This window comes from Bufo gargarizans, chromosome 6 (assembly GCF_014858855.1).
Source record: "Bufo gargarizans isolate SCDJY-AF-19 chromosome 6, ASM1485885v1, whole genome shotgun sequence".
NCBI classification, from domain to species: domain Eukaryota; kingdom Metazoa; phylum Chordata; class Amphibia; order Anura; family Bufonidae; genus Bufo; species Bufo gargarizans.
This window is the reverse complement of record NC_058085.1, coordinates 122629457-122648095: the sequence shown is the minus strand read 5'-3', so window position 1 is coordinate 122648095 and position 18639 is coordinate 122629457. Positions and strand designations below refer to the sequence as shown.

At 45.4% G+C, this 18639-nt stretch overlaps 2 protein-coding genes across 3 annotated transcripts; both read left to right on the top strand.

Annotated features, from left to right (window-relative positions):
- Window positions 1-1356: 1356 nt before the first annotated feature.
- Window positions 1357-2458, top strand: LOC122941020 (ADP-ribosylation factor 1-like). 2 transcript variants are annotated; one of them, XM_044297996.1, is made up of 2 exons: window positions 1357-2108; window positions 2155-2458. In XM_044297996.1, the coding sequence occupies exon 1, from the start codon at window positions 1527-1529 to the stop codon at window positions 2091-2093; it is 567 nt and encodes a 188-aa protein (XP_044153931.1). In that variant the 5' UTR covers window positions 1357-1526; the 3' UTR covers window positions 2094-2108; window positions 2155-2458. The 2 variants fall into 2 exon arrangements, with proteins under 2 accessions (XP_044153931.1, XP_044153932.1); XM_044297997.1 differs by having other exon boundaries at window positions 1357-2113; window positions 2160-2458.
- A 9889-nt stretch (window positions 2459-12347) lies between these two features.
- On the top strand, window positions 12348-13420 carry LOC122941019 (ADP-ribosylation factor 1-like). The gene has a single exon (XM_044297995.1). It carries the CDS (start codon window positions 12503-12505, stop codon window positions 13067-13069), a length of 567 nt encoding a protein of 188 aa, XP_044153930.1. The 5' UTR covers window positions 12348-12502; the 3' UTR covers window positions 13070-13420.
- Window positions 13421-18639: the final 5219 nt, after the last annotated feature.

Genomic DNA, 18639 nt, shown 5'->3' with positions numbered 1-18639 from the left:
GTTCGGTCAGTGAACCAAGCTGAAGCTATTAATCCTGAGATCTTTGTTACTGTTGACTTGCACTGCCTTGCTTGGAACTGCTGTCTGAGGTATCTGAGAAAGTCCCTTAAAGGGGTTGTCTAAGCTCTAGATCTTGATTACCTATTTTCAGGGACGGAGTAAGTGCATCATAGGCCATGGGCTATTTATCCAACTTGGGCCCCTCCCTCCATTTTTCCCTTACCGTCCCCCCTTTCCCGTTCCAAACCATAGTTTTTTTTTCATACAGCCACATCATAACCGAACCATAACTGTATCCTGTGTAACAGATAACACGTTGATAACTGTGAGTTCAGATTATGCTGCTGAGGCTGTGCATCATGTGATGTGAGTATTTTGGGTGGCAATGTGCCCTTAATCCCCTATTATGATCTGCCAGTTGATAGAAAAAAAAGACATGGATAACACATCCATATGCCGTGCATTGATCTATTGCTTGTCAGCATAATTTATACGCGTGCACAAGTCACTTAGTATATGACTTGAACAAAATTCACGGGCTCCATCACCAAATCAATATGGCCTAGTTAAAGTGTGTCCCTACTCTATTTTGATGCAGCGCCACATGGCTTCCACTGCCACCGCAACTCAGCACCTGCAGGCAGCGAGACCCAGCACCCCAACAAGACTCCTGCTGTCAGACTAAGCTCCCTTGGCACTGGGCACCACCAGCCCTCTGGCTCAGTGTCACAGCAACAATAGCCACCATGGAGCACTGTTCTACGTGAACAGATCTCAAAAGCTCACCTTTCCATGTTGTGTCAGAAACCAGACTAAGACCAAGTAGGTATTAATCCTTATGTAGTCTAATTAAAAACACCTATGTCAGGGGAGGAGTGCTGATACTATAAAACAAAATGAGGAAATAGAAGTGTTCCCAGTACTGTAAGTGACTGTTGTTGCGGCCGTGGTGGTTGCCACGTGGCGCTGCACCAAACTAGAGTAAGAATTATTAGCAGAGTGTATTGGGGTTAATACCTACTTGGTCTCAGTCTGGTTTCTGGAAATAACACAGTGTGATTTCTTGCTAATTTATTGTTTTCTACTTTTTCTTCACTGTGAGTTCTACCTCTTTTGTAGTCAACCATTTTTAGGTGCTGGAGTAAATTTTGTTTTAAATAAACAAAAACAATATCACAGTAAAAATATGTTTTTTCTCTGTGTGACTGAGTGCAGTAAAGTAGCATTTCCCATATGAATCTTCCATATTTCTGCAATAAAGTTGCATGTATACAAACTCAGGAAGGATAGTAATGAAGTCATTTCCCTTGCAGTGCTCATCAGAGTCACTGTCATAACAGGTTTCAGTGAAATCTTCCAACACGGCACAGAATGACAGAGCAACCAGGAAATACTAGACACGTGCTTTTGTCGTTATCAGCACTGGTAGGATTGACATGTGTATAAATATAGGTGAAGTCTACATACAGAATGCACAAGCACAAGAGCAACCTGCTTTTTGATCCAGAAGAAAACATTCTTCAGCTATGGGTCTACTCCTGAGCAGCCTCCACCAAGCACTAAAGAAGTTTACTGGATATGAAGCACGGATCCTGATGCTGGGTCTAGATGCTGCTGGAAAGACAACAATCCTGTACAAACTAAAGCTGCACGAGACAGTCACTACAATCCCCACCATTGGGTTCAACGTAGAAACTCTAGAACCCATGCGTAATGTCACCTTCATCGTGTGGGATGTGGGCAGTCAGAACAAGATTAGAGCTCTGTGGAAACATTACTTTCAAAACACAGATGGGCTTATATTTGTCGTGGACAGTGCTGACCCTGAGAGATTTCTAGAAGCCAACTCAGAGCTTACTGCCATACTTGAGAGTGATGAAATGAGAGGAGTCCCCTTTGTGGTGATGGCCAATAAGCAAGATCTACCAGGTGCCAAGCGCCCCGGAGAACTCTCCGAAGAGCTGGGACTAAAGAAGATAAAAGGACACCAGTGGCATGTCCAAGGATGTTGTGCTACCACTGGAGATGGACTTATTGAGGGGTTGGAGGTCCTTACTGACTTGGTGAAACAAGTTAAGAACAAGGCATTCTGACTATGTCAACAGGACTAAAAAATGTTGCATGCTACTCAAATATTTTAATATCACCATAATGTAAAACGCAACAATGTGACTTCCATTCTAGATCTTCTTTTAATGAGAAAATATGACTTGAGCACACCACAATGAACATAATACATTCATGTAAGGTATGAGCTGAGAATCACAATACACATGTACAGTATATATGCTGCCTAACTATTGACATTTCATCGCAACACCTTATTAGACTGGTGAATGCGTTAATACAGTATACTGGGTATAATAATGTATCATTCCCTGTCATTTCTATTGCTTCTCTGAATATTACATTTGATTTTTGTAAATAAATTGCAATATAAAAATATCTGAAATATGAATATTATTATTGTCTGTCCTCTTTTTAATTAAAGCAAACTTAACCCAGCACAGTAGGCTCCTACATTAAACATGTACATTTGTGTTCAGAATAGTAGCTCAAAATCCTTCAAATAGCTTTTATTTCCATACACACAAATGCATTGGGAACACTACACATTCTATTCCAAATCATAACATGAAGAAAAATATATAAAATTTGTGTTGTTCCTCTAAAGAAAAGTGAATATTAGACTGCTCAAATAAAAAGCAGTGTTTGTATTCTTCTTTACAAACTAAAACATTCACTATATAAACTGTAAAATGTTTGAAGATTTTGCTTTCCTTTGAATCACTTAACTAATATTTAGTTGTATAACCACTGATTCTGAGAAATGCTGTTCATCTGTGTTGCATGGAGTCAACCAACTTCAGGTATTCCAGCCCAGGATGATTGGACTACATTCCACAGTTCTTCTCTATTTCTTGGTTTTGACTCAGAAATTGCATTTTTTTATGTGACAAATAATAAAATTTTACATGAACTCACCATACCCCTCACGGAATACCTTGGGGTGTCTTCTTTCCAAAATGGGGTCACTTGTGGGGTATTTATACTGCCCTTGCATTTTAGGGGCCCTAAAGCGTGAGAAGAAGTCTGGAATTCAAATGCGTAAAAAATGCCCTGTGAAATCGTAAAGATATTCTTTGGAATTTGGGCCCCTTTGCGCACCTAGGCTGCAAAAAAGTGTCACACATGTGGGATCGCCGTACTCAGAAGAAGTAGGGCAATATGTTTTGGGATGTAGTTTTACATATACCCATGCTGGGTGAGAAAAATATCTCTGTAAAAGTAAACTTTTCCCATTTTTTTCTATACAAAGTTGTCATTTTACAGAGATATTTCTCTCACCCAGCATGGGTATATGTAAAAAGACACCCTAAAACACATTGCCCAACTTCTCGTGAGTACGGCGATGCCACATGTGTGACACTTTTTTGCAGCCTAGATGCGCAAAGGGGCCCAAATTCCAATGAGTACCTTTGAGGAGGGCATTTTTAGGCATTTGGATTCCAGACTTCTTCTCACACTTTAGGGCCCCTAAAATGCCAGGGCAGTATAAATACCCCACATGTGACCCCATTTTGGAACACTATCAACACTATCCACTATAACAGTGACATCTACAGCACTCCACCCCTTAACACTGACCCCCACAGTGCCCCGTCCTTTAAAATTGGACATCCACAGCAGCCCAGCCCATTAACTTTGACCTTTACAGCAGCCTTCCCCTTTAACAGTGACTTTTAGAGCATACCACCCCCTTGACAGTGACCTCCACAGGGACCCACACCTTAACAGTGGCCTTTACTTGATCGGGGGCGTGTCATTTTGAACAGCTCACCCTAAGACAGCAGCACTGTGCTGTCTAAGTGTGAGCTGCAGGGAGAAAGTCACCCTCCCTCCCACTCCTGCAGCTGACAGAAGTTAATTTTTACCTTCATTTTTCAATCCCTGTCGGCTCAGGGGTGGTAGGGGGCGTGGCCAAACTGGGGTTTTAAGTGGGACCTGTAGGTGGGGTTTTAAGTCTTTTGAGGGTGGACACATTGTGGCGGGGGGGGGGGGGGGTGTCTGGGCTCCTTCCTGCAAGAGTGAAGCCCCTCTGGGCATCTTACTGGCTCATCTCGAAATAAGGTACTAAGTGCTATTAGGCCATGGCTTTACTTCAATAGCGATTATCCTGATGACAGATTTCCTTTAAAGCTCTCCTACAACAGTGAAGAAAAATGGCTGGGTTGTTATGGAAACCTGAAAAAAACCTGATTTCCTTTAACCCCTTAAGGACACAGGGCGTACAGGTACGCCCTGATGTTCTGGTACTTAAGGACACAGGGCGTACCTGTACGCCCTGTGTAGTTTCGATCACCGCAGCACCGCAGGCGGTGATCGGAACTGAGTGACTGCCAAATTCATTTGGCAGGCACTCTGGCACAATGCCTAGGGGGTCCTGTGATCCCCCCGCATCGCCAATCGCAGCAAACCGCAGGTCAATTCAGACCCTCGGTTTGCTGCGTTTCCGGGTTATTCGGGTCTCTGGTGACCCGATAACCCAGAACAGGATGGTGATCGGTGGTGTAATAATTCACCACCAATCAACATCCTTAGATCCTGTGAGGTGATGGTGACATCACCTAACAGGATCTCTTCTGATTGGCTGCACGGGTGGGCGGGGGTTAACTCCCCCGTTCTCTCCTCTCCTCCTCCTTTCGGCCGTTGGACTTCGCAGAGAGAGGAGCCTGCTGCCCGATCTCCACAGTGCACCCCCTGATCTGTGCCCAGCACCCCCTCTTTGGATCCTCCACAGTGCCATCTGGCACTAAAAGGTAGAATAGGGACAGGGTAGAGAAAGGTTTAGTTCAGGCAGGGAGACTTTAGGGAAAGTTAAAGTTTTTACTATTGCATCATCCTCTTAGGGTGTCTGGGGTCCACAGCATAGCTGTGTGACCCTAGACCCCCCCCCCCCCAGGGGTGCTGCAGCTTGCCCCCCCCCCTTCACCCTTTTTCCTTTTTTTGCGTACGCTGACAGTGGCCGGCAGTCTTTAGCGTCCAGGCATGCTTTTTCAAATGTTTTTGGGCTCTTTTTTTTTGTTGTTAGTTTTTATTTTTTATTTTTCCCTGTTAGGTTTAGGGAAAAGTCTGGGAACACCCGTGCCCCCACACACACGCACACCAAATAAAGATTTACACGCACATACACACGCAGACACACAGAGCCAGAGTGAGTGTTCCTTTTGTCATGCGCGTCCTCCTCATCATCAAGGGATGATGAGCCTCCACGGCGGCGGAGACGCGGCCAGGCGGATCGAGGGGACCCCCATGCTAGGGACCCTATGGCCCACCCTAGTACGAGCAGCTCTGGGGCTTGTACTAGTTTTCCGGCCCACCAGGTCAGTCCACCTGAGTCCCCTGCAGGTGAACTTGGCTGGTGTGTACACCAGAGCGATTTGAGCCCGTGATTCCTGATTTTGTTGGACAACCAGGAATCCAGATTTACACAGTGGGCTTCACTGAATACAACTTTTTTAGTCATTGTTTCAGTGACCAACTGGTAAATCTAATGCTGGAGCAGACAATCCTGTACGCCCAACAGTTCGTCGCTTAAAACCCGGGCTCCTTTTTGGCTAGGCCCGGTGGCTGGACCCCGGTCAGTGCAGCCTTGATGAGGACATTTTGGGGCCTCGTGCTGCACATGGGCCTAGTCAAAAAACCTAGTACCAGGCTGTACTGGAGTGGGGACATCCTCTACCACACCCCACTCTACAGTACGGCCATGACACGCTCCAGGTTTGAGAGCATTATGCAGATAATGCAGCATGTCGTCCCCCCCCCCCCCCGATCACTTCCAGGCCTACATACCTGGAAGGGAGGTCGCGGTTGATTAGTCTCCCATTGCGTTCAAGGGGAGACTCATTTTACGCCAGTATGTTCCCTCAAAGCGGACGAGGTATGGCGTGAAGCTGTACAAACTTTGTGAGAGTACCTCACTCTGGGTTTTAGCGGGAAACTTGTGTGGGACCTTATGCACCCACTGCTAGATAAGGGTTACCACCTTTATGTGGATAACTTTTATACTAGTAACCTCTTGTTCAGGTCCCTCGCCGCCAGATCCACGTCTGCTTGTGGGTACCTATCTCCCCAGGGGTGCGACCCGTGCCCTTACCAGTGGAAACCTTCTGCTGGTCAGATATAAGGACAAGAGGGATGTCCTTGCACTGTCCACAATTCACGGTAACGGTATCACCCCTGACCTTGTGCGAGGTACCGCAGCAACGGTCCTCAAGCCCGATTGTATCGTCGACTACAATCGGTATATGGGAGGAGTTGATCTCTCTGATCAAGTCCTCAAGCCATATAACGCCATGCGCAAAATCCAGACATGGCACAAAAAAGTTGCGGTCTACTTGGTGCAGGTTGCCATGTACAACACTTTAGTACTGTTCCAGTGCGCTGGCAACACAGGGACATTCTTCCAGTTTTATGAGGCAGTCTTCAAGGCCCTGATCTTTTCGGACCGGGAAAGAGCAGGCCGGAGTACCTCGGGAACTGTAGGTGCCCGGATCGTCCCTGGCCAACAAGATGTGGTCCCCCATACTGGAAAGAAGGGACCCAAAAAAAGTATGTCACAGGGGGGGGATACGGAAGGACACCACTACTCAATGTGACACATGCCCCGATTATCCGGGCCTCTGCATTGAGGGTTGCTTCAGGGAGTACCACACTTCCATGGAGTACTAAATTTATATTCCCCTCCCCCAATTTTAATTCCATTTAGCCACTGACAATCGATAAAAACTATGGTTCTCAGACTTGAGACACCCAAAAAAATTTGTTCAAAAAGTTAGTAAAACTAAAATAATTTTAAAAAGTATACAAATTAGGTATTGCCACGTCAGTAATAATCTCATCTATAAAAATGCCCCATGACCTAACCCCCCAGATTAACACGGTCCAAAAAAATAAAAAAAACGTGCAAAAAAATATATTTTTTGTCACCTTTGATAACAAAAAGTTTAATAGCAAGCAATCAAAAAGTCATATAGCCCCCAAAATAGTGTCATTAAAACCGTCCCCTCATCCCGCAAAAAATGAGCCCCTACCTAATACAATCGGCAAAAAAATAAAAATAAAATGACTCTTAGACTTTAGAGATACAAAAAAATGTTTTTTGTATCAAAAAGGATAATATAGTCTAAAACATAAATAATTGTAAAAAAGTTGACTTATTAGGTATCGCTGTGTCCGTAAGAATCTCCTCTATAAAAATACCCCATGAACTAACCCCCCAGATTAACACGGTCCAAAAAAAATGTAAAACAGTGCCAAAACAGCTATTTTTGGCACTTTTCCATTCCAATCCGTTTTTTCCGGTAACAAAGCAAGGGTTAACAACCAAACAAAACTTTATATTTATTACCCTGATACTGCAGTTTACAGAAACGCCACATTTGTGATTGTAAACTGCTGTATCACTAAAATGGTTTCTGGAAGGCCAATTTTGATGGCCTTTTTTATTGACACCATGTCCTTATTGAAGCCCCCCTGATGCACCCCGAGAGTAGAAACTCCCTAAAAGTGACCCCATCTAAGAAACTACACCCCTCAAGGTATTCAAAACAGATTTTGCAAACTTTATTAACCCTTTAGGTGTTCCTCAACAGTTAATGGCAAATGGAGATGAAATTTCAGAATTTCAATTTTTGGTAACCTTACCTCACAAACATGAAATATAGAGCAACCAAAAATCATATGTGCCCTAAAAATAGTCGCAACAAAACTGCCACCTTATCCCATAGTTTCCAAAATGGGGTCACTTTTAGGGAGTTTCTACTCCAGGGGTGCATCAGGGGGGTTGAAACAGGACGCGGTGTAAATAAACCGGTCCATAAAAATCAGCCCTCCAAAAACCACACGGCGCTCCTTTCCCTCTATGCCCCGCCGTGTGGCCGTATAGTAGTGTATGACCACATATGGAGTGTTTCTGTAAACGGCAGAGTCAGGGCAATAAAGATATAGTCTTGTTTGCCTGTTGACCCTTGCTTTGTTAGTGGAAAAAATTGAAAATTTGGCAAAAAAATGAAATTCTGAAATGTTATCCCCATTTGCCAATAACTCTTGTAGATCATGTAAAGGGTTAACATAGCTTGTAAGATCAGTTTTGAATACCTTGAGAGGTGTAGTTTCTTAGATGGGGGTCACTTTTAGGGAGTTTCTACTCCAGGGGTGCATCAGGGGGGTTGAAACAGGACACGGTGTAAATAAACCGGTCCATGAAAATCAGCCCTCCAAAAACCACATGGCGCTTCTTTCCCTCTACGCCACGCTGTGTGGCCATACAGTAGTGTACGACCACATATGGGATGTTTCTGTAAACGGCAGAATCAGAGCAATAAATATAGCATTTTGTTTGGCTGTTAACCCTTGCTTCGTTACTTGAAAAAAGGAATTAAAATTGAAAATTTGCCAAAAAATAGGAATTCTCAAATTTCATCTCCATTTGCCAATAACTCTTGTGCAACATGTAAAGGGTTAACAACGTTACCTTGAGGGTGTAGTTTCTAGAATGGGGTCATTTTTGGGTGGTTTCTATTATGTAAGCCTCATAAAGTGACTTCAGACCTAAACTGGTCCCTAAAAATTGGGTTTTTGTAAATTTCTGAAAAGTTTCTAGATATGCTTCTAAACTTCTAAGCCTTGTAACATATAAAATATCATTCCCAAAATGATCCAAACATGAAGTAGACATATGGGGAATGTAAAGTAATAACTATTTTTGGAGGTATTACCATGTATTATAGAAGTAGAGAAATTGAAACTTGGAAATTTGCTATTGTTTACAATTTTTAAAAAAGTAAAAATTTTATTTATTTTTTACTTCATTTTATTAGTGTCATGACGTACAATATGTGATGAAAAAACAATCTCAGAATGGCCTAGATAAGTCAAAGCGTTTTAAAGTTATTACCACTTAAAGTGACACTGGTCAGATTTGCAAAAAATGGCCTGATCCTTAAGGTGAAATTTGGCCGTGTCCTTAAGGGGTTAAAGCTGACCTACAGCAGTGAAAATAAATGGCTGGGTTGTTATGGAAACCTTAAGTAAAACTGTATGTGGAGGCTGAAGGACCTGAGAGCTTCTTTTGGCTGATAAGTGTCATGTGACCAAGCTTCTATTGGCTAATGCATTTTTGGGGAATATCTCAGGAACGGTACGTCCTAGAGAGCTGAGACCTGGTCTAAAACCTTCCCGGACACCTTATGCACCTGTGTGACAAATTTTGTGATTGTAAATGCGACGGTGCAGATTCCTTTAGCAGACGTATACACATACACTCAGCATTATATATTAGATATATACTTTTTTTTCAGTAGTATGATTAAGCGGTGAAAATTATTAGTGTCCCCCCCATTTTTGACTGCGCCCCCCCTATATATTGTTCCTAGAGTCGCCACTGCTGACATGTGAAGGAGGCTTTACATGTTCAGTAGAAAGGAATAGATGTCGCTAAACCACCAGCAACTCTGAACTGCGCTACCAAGTAAATACGTCTGGGAACTGTTTGTTCCAGGGGGTTTACTGGCACTGGAGATGCACTATTACATTTGGCTTTGTTCTGTTTGCCATGTGTGTCACAACTACTCATCCCTTGCATGTGCTGTGCCTTTAACAGTTCACTGCAGGTTATGGTTACTTTTGGGTAACACAGCTCTGTAGTCACAGGTGAAGATGTTGGGATGTGGCCCCACACAGGTTCTATATAGGGTAGGGCCAGACTATATATATATATGGGGCTACTTTGCACACTTAGGGAGTCTATGATTGTGTGCCAAGCAGTGAGGGGCACAGAAGTGTCAGATGTGATTTTGGCTAGCTGCACAGTACCATGTCACGGCCTATGGTGTACGCCATGACACTATTGCCACGCTTGCTGTTGCTGGTGGCAACATGTTGCTGTTTTGGCATGTTGTGGCAGTGTCACAGGTTTTGCTGTGTGCGCCGTGACTTGCTTTCCATGCATGCCGTTGCCTGCGGCAACCTGTTGCCTTTTGCTTGTGTGTGCAATTCCCTTTCAGTTGCTACTTCCTTGTGTTTGGTTTACTTGGGGTTAATGTGGGTTCTTGGTGCGGGTGTGGTAGCTTTGGGCTATTTAGCTTCTGCTTGATGCCTATAGCTCAGTGTTCCTCCAGGCTTGGTGTGTGCTGGTGGTTCACTGCTCCTGGCTTTACCATCTGTCCAGTGAGAGCCACCCTTGTGGTCATCAAGGTCTTCCCAGTCTCTCCTTCCCATCCTACCCTTTGTTGATTGGTGTGGGTTTTGTCCAGGGCGTATTTATGTCTAATGTGTTGTGACTGTCTGGTCTGTTTATGTTGTTTCCAGAATGTCTGCTAGATATTCCCTTGTTGTCTGTTGTACCTCCGTGAGGGGGCTGGTTTCCCAGAGGGGTGAACCATAAGCCTGTATGCAGCGCTGCCTGGGGCTGCCATGCACCTTGCTGCATGGGGGTCCAGGCAATAACTGGTATGCTGGTTTACTGTATGCATTGTTTGTGTTGTTCCCTGTTTGGTGTGTGGGCTCCGGTTCATATTCACATCTTCCAGTCGTGGTGGCAGTGGCAGGTGAGTTTTCCAGTGTTCTTACCTGCCGATCCAGTTGCTGCATATGGTCATTTCCCTTCCACCTGTTACTAGGCAGCTGGAGACTCCGGTTTGTCTGGGTCCCTGAGGAAACGGTTGTCTCCTATTCCTGATCCCTATGCCAGAGACCGTCATGGTCAGCAGGATCCAGGTTCCAGTGCATGAGCCCTCCCACCTTCAGGGTTTGCGCATGCGGTCAGGAGATCAGGGTCAGGGTGGCTGTAGGTTGTGGCCTTGTCCCTTGACTGTTGTCTGGCCTAGTAACAGTTCTGGCTATACGGTGGGCATTTTCCCCCACCGTGACAGACCAATGGAGAGCTGCAGAGCAGGCTGACCTACTCTGCGAGTGTGGAGTTTTGTTCTGTCAGTGTACCAAGCTGAAGCTGTTAATCCTGAGATCTTTGTTATGTTGACTTGCACTGCCTTGCTTGGAACTGCTGTCTGAGGTACCTAAGAAAGCCCCTTAAAGGGCTAGATACTGATTACCCTTTTCCAGGGACGGAGTAAGTGCATCATAGGCCATGGGCTATTTATGCAACTTGGGCCCCCCCCCCCTCCATTTTTCCCTTACTGTCCCCACTTCCGTATTCCAAACCATAGTTATTTTTTCATACAGCCACATCATAACCGAACCATAACTGTATCCTGTGTAACAGATAACACGTTGATAACTGTGAGTTCAGATTATGCTGCTGAGGCTGTGCATCATGTAATGTGTGTATTTTTGGTGGCAATGTGCCCTTAACGCCCAATTATGATCTGCCAGTTGATAAAAAAAAAAAGACATGGATCACACATCCATATGCCATGCATTGATCTATTGCTTCTCAGCATAATTTATACGCGTGCACAAGTCAATTAGTATATGACTTGAACAAAATTCACGGGCTTCATCACCAAATCAATATGGCCTAGTTAAAGTGTGTCCCTACTATATTTTGGTGCAGTGTCACATGGCTTCCACTGCCAAAGCAACTCGGCACCTGCAGGCAGCGAGACCTAGCACCCCAACAAGACTCCTGCTGTCAGACTAAGCCCCCTTGGCACTGGGCTCAGTGTCACAGTGACAATAGCCACCATGGAGCACTGTTCTGTGTGAACAGATCTCAAAAGCTCACCTTTCCATGTTGTGTCAGAAACCAGAATAAGACCAAGTAGGTATTAATCCTTATGTAGTCTAATTAAAAACACCTATGTCAGGGGAGGAGTGCTGATTCCATGAAACAAAATGAGGAAATAGAAGTGTTCCCAGTACTGTAAGTGACTGTTGTTGCGGCCGTGGTGGTTGCCACGTGGCGCTGCACCAAACTAGAGTAAAAATTATTAGCAGAGTGTATTGGGGTTAATACCTACTTGGTCTCAGTCTGGTTTCTGGAAATAGCACAGTGTGATCTCTTGCTAATTTATTGTTTTCCACTTTTTCTCCACTGTGAGTTCTACCTCTTTTGCAGTCAACCATTTTTAGGTGCTGGAGTAAATTTTGTTTTAAACAAACAAAAACAATATCACAGTAAAAATATGTTTTTTCTCTGTTTTGTTTTTTCTTTGTGTGACTGAGTGCAGTAAAGTAGCATTTACCATATGTATCTTCTATATTTCTGCAATAAAGTTGCATGTATACAAACTCAGGAAGGATAGTAATGAAGTCATTTCCCTTGCAGTGCACATCAGAGTCACTGTCATAACAGGTTGCAGTGAAATCTTCCAACACGGCACAGAATGACAGAGCAACCAGGAAATACTAGACACATGCTTTTGTCGTTTTCAGTACTGGTAGGATTGACATGTGTATAAATATAGGTGAAGTCTACATACAGAATGGACAAGCACAAGAGCAACCTGCTTTTTGATCCAGAAGAAAACATTCTTCAGCTATGGGTCTACTCCTGAGCAGCCTCCACCAAGCACTAAAGAAGTTTACTGGATACGAAGCACGGATCCTGATGCTGGGTCTAGATGCTGCTGGGAAGACAACGATCCTGTACAAACTAAAGCTGCATGAGACAGTCACTACAATCCCCACCATTGGGTTCAACGTAGAAACTGTAGAACCCATGCGTAATGTCACCTTCACGGTGTGGGATGTGGGCGGTCAGGACAGGATTAGAGCTCTGTGGAAACATTACTATCAAAACACAGATGGGCTTATATTTGTCGTGGACAGTGCTGACCCTGAGAGATATCTAGAAGCCAACTCAGAACTCACTGCCATACTTGAGAGTGATGAAATGAGAGGAGTCCCCTTTGTGGTGATGGCCAATAAGCAAGATCTACCAGGTGCCAGGCGCCCCGGAGAACTCTCCGAAGAGCTGGGACTAAGGAAGATAAAAGGACACCAGTGGCATGTCCAAGGATGTTGTGCTACCACTGGAGATGGACTTATTGAGGGGTTGGAGGTCCTTACTGACTTGGTGAAACAAGTTAAGAACAAGGCATTCTGACTATGTCAACAGGACTAAAAAATGTTGCATGCTACTCAAATCTTTTAAAATCACAATAATGTAAAACGCAACAATGTGACTTCCATTCCAGATCTTCTTTTAATGAGAAAATATGACTTGAGCACACCACAATGAACATAATACATTCATGTAAGGTATGAGCTGAGAATCACAATACACATGTACAGTATATATGCTGCCTAACTATTGACATTTCATCGCAACACCTTATTAGACTGGTGAATGAGTTAATACAGTATACTGGGTATAATAATGTATCATTCCCTGTTATTTCTATTGCTTCTCTGAATATTAACATTTGATTTTAGAAATAAATTGCAATATAAAAATATCTGAAATATGAATATTATTATTGTCTGTCCTCTTTTTTATGAAAGCAAACTTAACCCAGCACAGTAGGCTCCTACATTAAACATGTACAGTTGTGTTCAAAATAATAGCAGTGTGTTTACAAAAATGAACAAAGCTCAGAATCCTTCTAATAGCTTTTATTCCCATACACACAAATGCATTGGGAAGACTACACATTCTATTTGAAGAAAGGTGAATATTAGACTCTGGGCCGATGCAAGGATTTTTGCCGCCCTAGGCAATATAAAAATTGCCGCCCCCGCCACCCCCCCTTATCAGATGATCTGCCCATATCATGACATCACATATGTTCCACCCCTTTCTCAGCATTTAAATTAAAAGAACTGCTATGTTTCCCTTAGGGTTAATCAAGCTTCTTGTAGCCGTCTCCCTGACAGCCACTAGAGGTGCTTCAGCGATTCTCACTGTGAAAATTACAGTGGGAAGAGGCGGAACATAGTTTTGAATGCGTGCGCATTCGCAGCTGAGATGAGGATCGGGGAGAAGAGTTCCCAGTGCCGGTGCTGGAGAAAGGTAAGTGGCTGAAGAGGTTTTAACCCCTTCAGCCCAGTGGGAGGGGGACACGAGGGTGCCCCACTCCTAACAACTATATAGTGCCAGGAAAATGAGTTTGGTTTCCTGGCACCATAGTGCTGCTTTACCACCAGTACTGCACAGTGTCTTTTCTCTGCAGGAACAGGCTATAGACACCAGTACCACTACATTAAACTTTACTGGTACTGGGACTATAGTGTCCTTCTAGGATCCATTCACACGTCCGCAATTTTGTTCTGCATTTTGCGGAACGGAATTGCGGACCCATTCATTGCGGACCCATTCAGCACGATGTGCTGCCCGGACACGGAATTGCGGATCAGCACTTCCAGGTCCGCACTTACGTTCCGCAAAAAAATAGAACATGTCCTATTCTTGTCCGCAATTGCGGACAAGTACAGGCATATTTTATTAGTGCCAGCAATGTGTGATCTGCAAAATGCAGAACGCACATTGCCGCTTTCCGTATTTTGCGGATCCGCGTATCGCCAAAACACGTTGCGGACGTGTGAATGGAGCCTTAATGTGAGGTAAATTAGTTTCCAATGTAGTATTAATAACTAAACAATTAAATAATAAACATATTGCATTGTCTACTTACCACCAGAACAATAAGATGATCTGGTCTCTGGCTGCAGTTTGGCTCTTGGTCTGGCTCTGGGGACTCCTTGTCACTCTCTTCTCCCCCCTCCCTTGTCACTCTCTTCTCCCCCCCTCCTTTGTCACTGTCTTCGCCCCCCCTCCTTTGTCACTGTCTTCTCCCCCTCCCTCCCTTGTCACTGTCTTCTCCCCCCCCCCCTACCTTGTCACTCTCTTCTCCCCCTCCCTTGTCACTCTCTTCTCCCCCCTCCCTCCCTTGTCACTCTCTTCTCCCCTCTCCCTTGTCACTCTCTTCTCCCCCCCTCCCTTGTCACTCTCTTCTCCCCCCTCCCTCCCTTGTCACTCTCTTATCCCCCCTCTCTCCCTTGTCACTCTCTTCTCCCCCCTCCGTCCCTTGTCACTCTCTTCCTCCCCCCTTATCACTCTCTTCTCCCCCCTCCCTCCCTTGTCACTCTCTTCTCCCCCCTCCCTCCCTTGTCACTCTCTTCTCCCCCTGCCTTGTCACTCTCTTCTCCCCTCTCCCTCCCTTGTCACTCTCTTCTCCCCCTCCCTCCCTTGTCACTCTTTTCTCCCCCCTCCCTTGTCACTCTCTTTTTCTTCCCTCCCTTGTCACTCTCTTCTCCCCCCTCCCTCCCTTGTCACTCTCTTCTCCCCCTCCCTCCCTTGTCACTCTTTTCTCCCCCCTCCCTTGTCACTTTCTTCTCTTCCCTCCCTTGTCACTCTCTTCTCCCCTCTCCCTCCCTTGTCACTCTTCTCTCCCCTCCCTCCCTTGTCACTCTCTTCTCCCCCTCCCTCCCTTGTCACTCTTTTCTCCCCCCTCCCTGTGTCACTCTCTTCTCTTCCCTCCCTTGTCACTCTCTTCTCCCCCCTCCCTCCCTTGTCACTCTCTTCTCCCCTCTCCCTCCCTTGTCACTCTCTTCTCCCCCTCCCTCCCTTGTCACTCTTTTCTCCCCCCTTCCCTTGTCACTCTCTTCTCTTCCCTCCCTTGTCACTCTCTTCTCCCCCCTCCCTCCCTTGTCACTCTCTTCTCCCCCCTCCCTCCCTTGTCACTCTCTTCTCCCCCCCTCCCTTGTCACTCTCTTCTCCCCTCTACCTCCCTTGTCACTCTCTTATCCCCCTCCCCTCCCTTGTCACTCTCTTCTCCCCCCTCCCTCCCTTGTCACTCTCTTCTCCCCCCTCCCTCCCTTGTCACTCTCTTCTCCCCCTCCCTTGTCACTCTCTTCTCCCCCCTCCCTCCCTTATCACTCTCTTCTCCCCCTCCCTCCCTTGTCACTCTCTTCTCCCCCCTCCCTCCCTTGTCACTCTCTTCTCCCCCTCCCTTCCTTGTCATTCTCTTCTCCACCCTCCGTCCCTTGTCACTCTCTTCTCCCCCCTCCCTCCCTTGTCACTCTCTTCTCCCCCCGCCCTCCCTTGTCACTCTCTTCTCCTCCCTCCATCCCTTGTCACTCTCTTCTCCCCCCTCCCTCCCTTGTCACTCTCTTCTCCCCCCTGGTCACTCTCTTCCCCCTCCATTCACTCTCTTCTCCCCCCCCCTCCCTCCCTTGTCACTCTCTCCCCCCTCCCTTGTCACTCTCTTCTGCCCCTGCCTTCCTTGTCACTCTCTTCTCCCCCCTCCCTCCCTTGTCACTCTCTTCTCCCCCCCTCCCTCCCTTGTCACTCTCTTCTGCCCCCTGCCTCCCTTGTCACTCTCTTCCCCCTCCTTGTCACTCTCTTCTTCCCCCCCTTCCCTCCCTTGTCACTCTCTTCTGCCCCCTGCCTCCCTTGTCACTCTCTTCCCCCTTCTTGTCACTCTCTTCCCCCCCTCCCTCCTTTGTCAAAAAAAGTAAACAGCGGTAAACATACTGGTTTGATGTGCCTGACTCCCACCTGCACTTGTGAGTATATCAGCTATAAGTGCACGTGAGAAGCATTCGCAGTGCTCTGCTATTAGTGCCTATTTTTTCTCAGGAGCAGTTGTGGGAGGAGGATATTTGGAAAATCTGATGCTCTATTTGTACCTATATGAGTGGATGGTGATAATGCAAGCCCAGGAGAGGACAAGCAACCAGGTAGACACAGGGCCGTATTTAATATTGATTGGACCCTGGGCAAAAATTTACTTGGGCCTCCTGGATCCCGCCTTCCCACACCTTAGCAGGCAATCACGTCCTCTACCATAACACACACACAAAAAATCCACACATCTGGTAGAGTACAGTGAATGACTGTAAATACTTCCAGTTCTGAAGACTCCGGCAGGATCAGGATCAGTGCTCTGGGCTCAGGCTGGAAGTGGGCACCGCTCTGCAGGAAGGAGACCAGGGCTCGGCTCACCCTAGTGTTACAGTGCACCCCAGCACCCCACAGTATGCAGTATAGCACCCTATAGTATACAGCACCCCACACTATACAGTACCCAACAGTATATAGTATAGCAGCCCACAGTATACAGCAGTATACAGTAGAGCAGTATAGCACCTCACCGTATACAGCACCCCAAACTACAGGGAGTGCAGAATTATTAGGCAAGTTGTATTTTTGAGGATTAATTTTATTATTGAACAACAACCATGTTCTCAATGAACCCAAAAAACTCATTAATATCAAAGCTGAATATTTTTGGAAGTAGTTTTTAGTTTGTTTTTAGTTTTAGCTATTTTAGGGGGATATCTGTGTGTGCAGGTGACTATTACTGTGCATAATTATTAGGCAACTTAACAAAAAACAAATATATACCCATTTCAATTATTTATTTTTACCAGTGAAACCAATATAACATCTCAACATTCACAAATATACATTTCTGACATTCAAAAACAAAGCAAAAACAAATCAGTGACCAATTTAGCCACCTTTCTTTGCAAGGACACTCAAAAGCCTGCCATCCATGGATTCTGTCAGTGTTTTGATCTGTTCACCATCAACATTGCGTGCAGCAGCAACCACAGCCTCCCAGACACTGTTCAGAGAGGTGTACTGTTTTCCCTCCTTGTAAATCTCACATTTGATGATGGACCACAGGTTCTCAATGGGGTTCAGATCAGGTGAACAAGGAGGCCATGTCATTAGATTTTCTTCTTTTATACCCTTTCTTGCCAGCCACGCTGTGGAGTACTTGGACGCGTGTGATGGAGCATTGTCCTGCATGAAAATCATGTTTTTCTTGAAGGATGCAGACTTCTTCCTGTACCACTGCTTGAAGAAGGTGTCTTCCAGAAACTGGCAGTAGGACTGGGAGTTGAGCTTGACTCAATCCTCAACCCGAAAAGGCCCCACAAGCTCATCTTTGATGATACCAGCCCAAACCAGTACTCCACCTCCATCTTGCTGGCGTCTGAGTCGGACTGGAGCTCTCTGCCCTTTACCAATCCAGCCACGGGCCCATCCATCTGGCCCATCAAGACTCACTCTCATTTCATCAGTCCATAAAACCTTAGAAAAATCAGTCTTGAGATATTTCTTGGCCCAGTCTTGACGTTTCAGCTTGTGTGTCTTGTTCAGTGGTGGTCGTCTTTCAGCCTTTCTTACCTTGGCCATGTCTCTGAGTATTGCACACCTTGTGCTTTTGGGCACTCCAGTGATGTTGCAGCTCTGAAATATGGCCAAACTGGTGGCAAGTGGCATCTTGGCAGCTGCACGCTTGACTTTTCTCAGGTCATGGGCAGTTATTTTGCGCCTTGGTTTTTCCACACGCTTCTTGCGACCCTGTTGACTATTTTGAATGAAACGCTTGATTGCTCGATGATCACGCTTCAGAAGCTTTGCAATTTTAAGAGTGCTGCATCCCTCTGCAAGATATCTCACTATTTTTGACTTTTCTGAGCCTGTCAAGTCCTTCTTTTGACCCATTTTGCCAAAGGAAAGGAAGTTGCCTAATAATTATGCACACCTGATATAGGGTGTTGATGTCATTAGACCACACCCATTCTCATTACAGAGATACACATCACCTAATATGCTTAATTGGTAGTAGGCTTTCGAGCCTATACAGCTTGGAGTAAGACAACATGCATAAAGAGGATGATGTGGTCAAAATACTCATTTGCCAAATAATTCTGCACTCC

What these genes read in the sequence shown, in the direction of transcription:
- LOC122941020 (XM_044297996.1), top strand. Translation starts at nt 1,527, where the DNA reads ATGGGTCTACTCCTGAGCAGCCTCCACCAAGCACTAAAGAAGTTTACT.
- LOC122941019 (XM_044297995.1), top strand. Translation starts at nt 12,503, where the DNA reads ATGGGTCTACTCCTGAGCAGCCTCCACCAAGCACTAAAGAAGTTTACT.